Source organism: Cryptomeria japonica, chromosome 5 (assembly GCF_030272615.1).
Source record: "Cryptomeria japonica chromosome 5, Sugi_1.0, whole genome shotgun sequence".
Classification (NCBI taxonomy): domain Eukaryota; kingdom Viridiplantae; phylum Streptophyta; class Pinopsida; order Cupressales; family Cupressaceae; genus Cryptomeria; species Cryptomeria japonica.
In genome coordinates, this window is record NC_081409.1 from 227,806,665 (window position 1) to 227,815,850 (window position 9,186).

Below are 9,186 nucleotides of genomic sequence, written 5' to 3' on the forward strand. Positions count from 1 at the left end.
TTGATAAATTCCAACAATGGATGTCCCAAGAATACCCTAATAGTTAAGCTCTTCAATTAATTGAAGGCCTTAAACGTATGATTCGAAGTGATAAGAATGGAATTGATATATTGCATGGCATTGCCCATATTGTTGACTCTAATGTCATGCCTATAAATAGTTGTGTCGAAACCCTAGGTTATTCACAACCTTCAACACAATTCAATCCTTCTATTCCTTTGACTACTTCTATGACTAGTGTTCCTACTTTTACCTCAAACATCATGGTTACATCAACTCAAAATATTCCCTACAACAATTAGTCATGGAGCCAATCCCTTTACTTCATTTAATCTTCCATCTTTACCTATGTCTTCAATAAGCATTCCTATTATCCCTCAACCAATTAATGTGACACAAGGGGGTAATTCATTCTACAAGTTTATTCCTCCTTTAAGTGTCCCATTTCCTACTCAATCATCACCTATGCCTGCTTATCATAATGTCCCACCACCATATTCTAAATCCATTCCTTTTTTCAATAATATCACACCACCTTCTCAATCAACCATGTCTAACATCAATTCTTATACCGAAGCAACCATTAACAATCTTGCTCGAACGCATTTCAAATATTTCAAACCTTATGTACCGACTTTTCTTATGATCAAAGACTGCTTGCAAAACTATTTACAAGAACACTAAGAGATAAGGATTTATAGTGGAATTTCTCTTTCCCTTCTTATTCTATCACTTCTTTTCAACAATTAGCAAATGATTTCATTCAACAATTTCAAAACAACATCGGTCCTAAAATCACTTTGACTGATTTAATGCATTGTAAACAAGGTGTTAAAGAAAAGGTGACTGATTTCATTGGTAGATATAAGCATTTGTGTGCTCAAATCTATTTTCCTATACCTAATAATGATATTCAAAGAATTTTCAATTATAATTTGCAAAAAGATATTAGGAAAAATTTTATTTTGTCTGAGTTTACTTCCTTTTTGCAGTTGTGTGCAACACTCCACAATTATCAACTAGTTGTGAGTCAAATGGAACAATATACTCCTATAGGTCTAAGTGATAAGGGGGGCAATGTTCAACAACCGTTTGAGAAGTTCAAACCAACAAAAGGCTTCATCGAATTCAATGATACAATCAACAATAACAATGTGAATCCTACAATAGGTGTGCCTCCTATTTCCAAAATTTTCAAAAGAGAAAGACAATTTACTCCTTTGAACAAATATTTACATAGTATTATGTCTCAGTTGTTATAAACAAATGGTATCAAACTTCCTTCTATAAAACAAATTGATCCATCTAACCTAGCATCCCATTACTCTGATAACAATTCCTTTTGGCAATTTCATCATTAGCCTGGTCATGATACTAAGAAATGTTCTGCATTGAAAAGTAAGCTTCAAGGTTTGATTGGTAATAATAACATATGTGTGGCAAGTGTGAATGATAAGGGAAAAAATCAGTAGCTCCTCCTAATAAAAATGTTAATATTTTCACTAATCCTTTGCCTTCTCATACCTCTAATATGATTGAGACTTAACATACCTCTTTCTCTCCTTCTGGTCTCGCTACCTTTAGCTCTAATATATTTCTTTTGGCCTAAACAATTTCAATCTCTTCCTCCAAGGACTGATGCTCTTTTCCAATCTTATTAAAAATAGAAAAAATATACATATGATCTTATCCTTAAGTCAAGCTAGATCCCCGACACTTGATAGTCCTATCATTCTTGAAGATGAAGTTCTTCCCCTAACGGATAGAAATAATCTTCCTCCTAAGAAAGACTCTCAACATATTCCTATGCATGTAACTATGCCTTCTTCTAAGAATAAAAACAATATTCCTTCTAAGGTTAGACCTATACCACTTCCCCATGATGGACCCAGTCTCCTTCCTACACCTAATATTACTCCTTTATATGGTCCAGTTCCACCTCCTTCCTCTTATAAAGAGAAGAGGCCTCCCTCTCCTCTTGTTCAACCTAAAATACCTCAACCTAAACCTTCAACTATCAAAGAGGAGAATATTCCTCCTTCAACAAATGTTCCTCCTTCTTCTCAGCCTTCTGCTAGGACTTGACAAAATTGTTGTGTGAGAGACCACCAACGAAGAAGTTGTGCTCAGGCTCATGAAAAACCCTTTCAAGTACTTGAAAGTACTTTCCTTCATCATTTGGTTAATTCCAAATTCATTTGGCAGATTTTTTGTAGGATCGTGTGCACTTTCAACACGGTCCCGATGAATTTTTCTCAAATTTGCAGGGTAGTTTTGTCTCGACATATTATAACTAGATCCAGGTGCACAACTTCATCCCATGCTTCTATTTCAAGTTATAATCGGTTTTTAGCTACTTTTACACTTAGTATTGAAACACTTCATTGAAATAACATGTTCCATTCTAAAAGAGGGGTTAGTTTTTCATTTCCAAATCATTATCAATTCATTTAGCATTCAATTTATTTCCTAAGTGAATTCCCCCCTATTTTAAGTGTAATGTCTTTGAGGTGGTTGAAGGGAAATCCATAGTGAAACTTTCATCTCTCCTTTGAGAGAAGAACAAATTTCCTCTTAATCTTCTCATCCATTCATTTCACCCACATTACACCTTTTATTGTGCTTTTTACTTAAACAAATGATGTGTTTCCCATTTCTCTCCACTTGGAAATGAGACCTTTCCCATTTTCATTCCACTTAACTCCTCCTCACCCTCAATCATGATCATCAATTGTCATTCCATCTTGTTCATCCTTTTGATTTTGAATCCTATAAATTGAGTTGTTTTTGCTTATTTTTTAGTAACCTCATGATCATGTCATTTAAATCACTTTGCATTTTCTCATTTTTGCACTCATACTATTGAGAGATACACACCATTAGATGAGAAAGAAATAACAACTAAGCCATGTCAAAGGAATGCATCTTGGTAATATTATTTCATGTTTATTTTGTATTTCATTTTGATATATTTGTTGATTTGATTAGGATTAGTTTTCATGTTATTTAAGCTTTGTGGTTAGCTATTGATATCATATGTATTTCTAATTGATTTCCTAGTTGACAATAAAACATATACCACGTACGTATCCAACAACTTGATTTAGAAAAAATATGCCCCAGTAAAAAAGATGTGAATTATTAGTCCAACTCGTGGGCAGTGCATTGGAAACTCTTTATTATAAAGCATATACACTATATTGAACAACTTCCTTTAAAAAAAATATGTCTTAGTGAAAAAGATGTGAATGAATAGTCTGACACCCGGGAGTGCATTCAATACTCTTTATTATAAAACATATACAATATAGCCAAGACTTCCTTTAGAAAAATATGTCCTCGTGAAAAAGATGCGAATTATTAGTCTAACCAATGGTAGTGCAATCAAAACTTGAATTTAAAACACATCAAAAAACACATTTCTATGGATAAAAAGATACTCTAGTGAAAATGATGCAGAGCATCTACATACACACCCAGTTAGGGGAGATATTTCTCCTAACTCACCTATTCAAATTGGTGATTACTCTTCACAAAGCTACAAGAGCTTCAAAAGGTTACTACGTGCTCATAAGGCTACAACACCCCAAGAATAGACTTATTCCCCAAACCTTCTCTAATCATTGAAATACATCAGAATAGACTCATTTAAGTTGCCCATGACCAATTTGAGACTCTCCAACTACTAGGTCACACCAAACTCTCAAAACCCCACTCACACAAAATCAACTCCTAATAGGTCTCCAAACTATCCATAAGCACAAATCATATAGTCAAAAGGATGTTCACCAACCTAGGGGACATCAAGATGATTTTGAAATGACTCCTGATCATAGGAAAACTATTCTTGATTCTCCCTTCCACCATAAAGGTAAAAAGAAAACCTAATGCTGCAATACTGTCTCTTTATGAGAGTCATGAATAATTAGATCAATCACCCTTCCATGAACCTCTCCTTCCTCACAACACTCTTAGACATTAACATCGATGACAATGGAAATCCCTACACCTCCTTGTGACACCAAACTCAATACCAAACTCATTCCCCATTGTCAAACTGCGATAGTCAATGGTCATTCTCTGAGTCAGTCATAAATCATTATAGTTAGTTTGGTTCTTTTGGGTACAAATTACTTGGGATATGTTTGGGACACCTCCACACACCCTTCTAGGCCTCAACCTTGCATTCACACTCTTTCCACACCATCAGCTTGTTGTCTCATCAAACTAAGACACAAAAGATCAGAGATTTCCACCAGAGTAGTACGTGCTTTCCATATCATGGATCCATGTAGAGCATAAGACATAAAGGTACACATATACGAAGGCTTTTCCACCCATTGGAGTTATTATTTAACATGGAAACAAAACAAAACCATTATTGTACAGTATCAGGCTACCCTAGGTTAGGGTATTAACAACTTTTACAAAAATTGGTATATCTCTGTCAAAACCGATTGAAATTAAATGAAACCAAAATCAAATCACAGAAAATTTATTCCCTCATCATATCCAATGGATTTCGAAAGCAAATGAGAAGGTTTTTACAATGAGAAATGCTAACGAATAGACTGCTACGTTTGAGAAACTCAAAAGATGTAGGAAAGACAATGATATTTCTTCTTTTTTCATACATAATATTTCATCAATCCCTGCATTGCCCAAGAATAGGCTTATTTAAAGGCCACTCAGGCCTCTCCCAATGGCTACAACTATTTTTTAAAGCTTTCCTAACAAAATGCATTTAACTACTAATGTTGCACCAAACAAATGTATTGACAATTTCTTGTCAATAATGACAACTTTAGGACATCTTTTACATTTTGATGTGTAATGACTCCAAACTTTGTATAGGTTCTTCAAATGACTTTAGCATGTTTAAATCATAAACACCACCTTTAATACATCAACACAATTCCATGAAAGGCTTATTTACATTTTGAACTCTTTTATGACAACATAAGTAATTTTGGACTAATGACACCAAATGACCTCTAAACACACAAACCTAATAAAAATCCATTCTAAATGGTTTAATATACCCTATTCATGACTTTCCTACATATTAAAACTTGAAAGATTCAAACTTGGCCTCATTGAGGCATGATGGCCTATTAGGTGCTCATGCACCAGAAAGATATGTAAATGATTAGTCCAACACGTGAGAGTGCATTCAAAACTCTTTATTATAAAATATATATAATATATCCAATAATAAAATTTAGAAAAAATTTATATCTGGTGAAAAAGATGTGAATTCTTAGTCTAACTTGTAGGTAGCCCATTCAAAACTATTTATCATAAAACATATACAGTATATCCAACAACATGCTTTAGAAGAAATATGTCCTAGTAAAAAAGATGCAAATACTTAGTCCAACTTGCAGACAATCCATTCAAAACTCTTTATTATAAAGCATATACAATATATCCAACAACTTGTTTATCCCAAAACTTGCTTATTATAAAGATGTGAAGGATTAGTCCAACATATGGGGAGTGCATTCTAAAGTCTTTGTTATAAATCATCTACAAGATATCCAAGAACAATCTCCAGGAAAAATATAAGCTAGTAAAAAAAATGTGAATGATTAGTCCAACACATGCAAATATAAAACCTATATACTACTTCCCCCCCAAAAAAAAACCTAATGAAAGAGATAGAGATGTGTATGGTTGGTTAGTCCAACTTATAGACAGTGCAGTCAAAACCATTTATTCCTATGGTGGCACCACGGGGTAGAAGATCGCGTTTCCAGATGCATGGATTCTTCAACGTAATTACGTAGGGTAGAAGATCGCGTTTCCAGATGCATGGATTCTTCAACGTAATTACGTAGTTAGTGTGACTACGAATCATATAAAAGGGACACTAGTTGATGTCCTCCATATCAAATTATATTTCTCATTGCCTGCGTTATAATTCTGATAGGTTTCCTGTGGTCGGGAACAAATTAAAATAAGAATGGCTTCCTCTGACTCTTTGAGTAGTCCATTCCAGACTGCTTTTGATTTTGTTTCTGTGGAGAGTGTGCAGGAGCTTGCACTAAACAAACCCAATGACATTCCCCAGAGATACATCAGATCAGAAGAAGAAAGGCCGTCTTCAACACCACTTTCTTCTCTCTTGACAGTTCCTGTAATCGACGTGGAAAAGCTTCTCTTGCCCTCTGACAACCATGAAAGACGCAAGGAGATGGGCATTCTTTCTAAGGCCTGCATAGAGTGGGGCTTCTTTCAGGTACCATAAAATTCTTTCAGAATATATAATTAGCAGTCATAGATTTCTGTTATTTGGGGAAAAGGATTAAATCACACATTAAGTTTACACTTCTAAAGTTAAACATTCAGAATTGACTGACATTTTCCGAATTTAATATGTTGCTTAAGCTATGTGGTCACACTAACACTCAGAAATGACTAACATTCTCTAGACTTAATATGTTGCTTAGTGTGTAGGGTTTAAAACTAACCGTATTTGAATTTGTAGTTGTGCTAATTGTGTAATGATCCTCAGATTGTGAACCATGGAATTCCACATTCTTTGGTAGATCGCATGAGAGGAGTGACAAATGAATTCTTTAGTCTTTCCTTAGAAGAGAAGAAAAAGTATGCTCCACAAGCAGGAGATTCTCAAGGCTATGGTAATATGTTTGTGGTTGATGAAGATCAAAAGTTGGATTGGGGCGACTCCATAGCTTTGGCTCTTATGCCTAAGAAACTTGTCAAGTTATCTCTGTGGCCAACAACACCGTCGGATTACAGGTACTTGGCTGACTAAAAGTTTATAGCTTTCTAAATTTCTTCCTATTATTGTGGATTACAAGTATTGAGTTCGCTACAAGGATTGCCTTAGGTCCAAACTGATAGTTTAACCTTAGACCATACCTTGGGGAAAAGAAAATGTTCATTGAAGAACTTATGAACACCATGCCATAATCATGTTTCCAAATGTTGGCTTCTTGTAGGTTCCCACAAGTCACACATGTGACATGAGTTAACTAGGAAGCTTCAATTGTTGATATCATGCAAGTCAATCCCAAGTAGACTCAAACATAGAATTGGGGTCTATCACTACTACGATGCCAGGCCTTGACTATGCTACCGAGCAATGTTTCTCTCCGAATCACATAAATCAACCAATTCACCCAAGTCATCTAGGCATGGTTAGTCTCTAAGGTCGCTTAGGTTAGTCTTGGGCTGAAGCCTATCCTCAACATTGACCATGGCTCCAACCTTAAGATAATTTCAAGCCCCAAACCAACCTGACCATCATTGTAGTTCTACAACACCATGCCAATACCATGCTTGTAGGTAATGGTGTTCCTTAGATCACACAATTCACCATGATTCTAGCATTCTCTTCATTTGATTGATCATGCAAATATTGTCATTAGCAAGTGCTCAAGAAAAATATTAATCAATTTTATTTTTTTAATTCTCTTTAAAGTGGTTTTTAATATTTTTTTCCTTTAGAATTTCCCTATATTTTTTCAAGGTGATTTTATTTTAGAAGAACACAATATTATCTAGTTTAGAAAATTCCTAACAATTGCACTTTCCCAATCCATTAGACTATTGTGAGAAGTCTACATTTGTTATAATTCCATAATTATAACTCTAGAATGAATTTTTCTCTTTCCTCCATTATTAATTGAAAACTTATTTTTGTATTTAGCTTTATTGAATCAATGATTTTCCTTGCATTATCATGTTAATTGTTGATATCACAACCAACATTCTGCCAAAATTTGGTGAGGATTGTAATTGTGTGGTAGCTTTTGTTTATTTAGTAATTATTTAGCAAATTTTAAATCTATATATGCTTATAGGGTTATTTTTCAATATTAAAGATTTAATAATTAAAGTTAATATATATTAGTTAGAAAATAATAATTATTTATTACTTTTATATGTATATGAGGTGTAAATTTATTATTTGAAAATTAAATATTTGTATATTTAAGTACAATAGATATACTTAAATTTAGTAAATGCCGCTTTTATTTAATATTTTTCTTCTTCTTAGGGTTGCATTCTTGGAATGGTGTAACTTCATATTTTCTAAGCCAACATTTTTAAAATAAAATTTGAGTTGTTTATAATAAACTTTCACTAATTAAATATCAAACCATAACCTAAAAAACATAATGATTTATAATAAAGTCCTTTTGTTAATACTTATAATCACCACCTAATGAGTTTTTAATATGTTATTGTAGAAATATACTACAAAGTTACACAACTGAAGTGGAAAGGGTTGCTCAGATGATCCTTAGTCTATTTGCTGAAAACTTACAATTAAAAAATGATTATTTTAAAGAAAAGTTTGGAGAAGATCCAATGGTGGCAGTAAGGATGAATTTATATCCACCTTGCCCTAGGCCTGATCTAGTGTTGGGGTTAAGCCCTCATTCAGATGGAGCTGCCATAGCACTTTTACTTCAAGATGAACACATAGAAGGCCTTCAGGTTCGCAAGAACAACAAATGGGTTCCTATTCAACCCATTCCTTATGCCCTTGTTGTTAATATTGGTGACCTAATAGAGGTAAATGCTATGTAAGTTTGGCTATTGATTAAGCTATGTCTAGTATAAATAATTTATAAAATATAACATGTGACATTTTAATTTTTTTATAGGTGATGACAAATGGAATCTATAAGAGTATAGAACATCGTGCGGTGACAAACAAAGAGAGGACAAGGTTATCCATTGCTATGTTTTATTTCCCAGGCCTAGCTGATGAAGTGGCTCCTGCAAGCAACCTTGTCGATGAAGAACACCCTTTGCTATATGGGAAGTTCAAGCAAAAAGAATATATGCACTATTACACAAATACAAAACTCAATGGAAAAAAGTCATTGGCTAACTTTTCCAAAATATGTGAATAGTATTCAATATCACTAGTTAGTGTGGTAAGAAATAAATAAATATATGAAAAATAATACTTGGAATAGATGGTAATTCCATTTATGTACAAAAATATTAAGGAAAACAATAATCGTGATATGTTTCCTTTAGTTTTTAGGATATATTTTGTTATAATTGCAATATAAAATACATGATTTTATATGATGTTATAAATGTTATCATGAATATGAGGAAAATACATGCTCCTAGAGTACATATGAGTTATTTATTTCTCTCAAATTTCTTATCTATGAATACTATGCTTGGTAACCT

General features: G+C 33.6%; 1 protein-coding gene across 1 annotated transcript; it reads left to right on the forward strand.

Moving 5' to 3' along the window:
* The first annotated feature begins 5,920 nt into the window (after nucleotides 1-5,920).
* LOC131056194 (protein SRG1-like) lies at nucleotides 5,921-8,894 on the forward strand. Its single transcript, XM_057990544.2, has 4 exons — nucleotides 5,921-6,241; nucleotides 6,518-6,765; nucleotides 8,223-8,550; nucleotides 8,643-8,894. Exons 1-4 carry the CDS (start codon nucleotides 5,966-5,968, stop codon nucleotides 8,892-8,894), a joined length of 1,104 nt encoding a protein of 367 aa, XP_057846527.2. The 5' UTR covers nucleotides 5,921-5,965.
* Nucleotides 8,895-9,186: the final 292 nt, after the last annotated feature.

Bases quoted from the DNA above. Each gene is read 5' to 3' on its own strand.
- LOC131056194 (XM_057990544.2), top strand. From the start codon at position 5,966: ATGGCTTCCTCTGACTCTTTGAGTAGTCCATTCCAGACTGCTTTTGAT. The intron at 6,242-6,517 runs GTACCATAAAAT...AATGATCCTCAG, and splicing joins TAGAGTGGGGCTTCTTTCAG to ATTGTGAACCATGGAATTCC. The intron at 6,766-8,222 runs GTACTTGGCTGA...ATGTTATTGTAG, and splicing joins ACAACACCGTCGGATTACAG to AAATATACTACAAAGTTACA.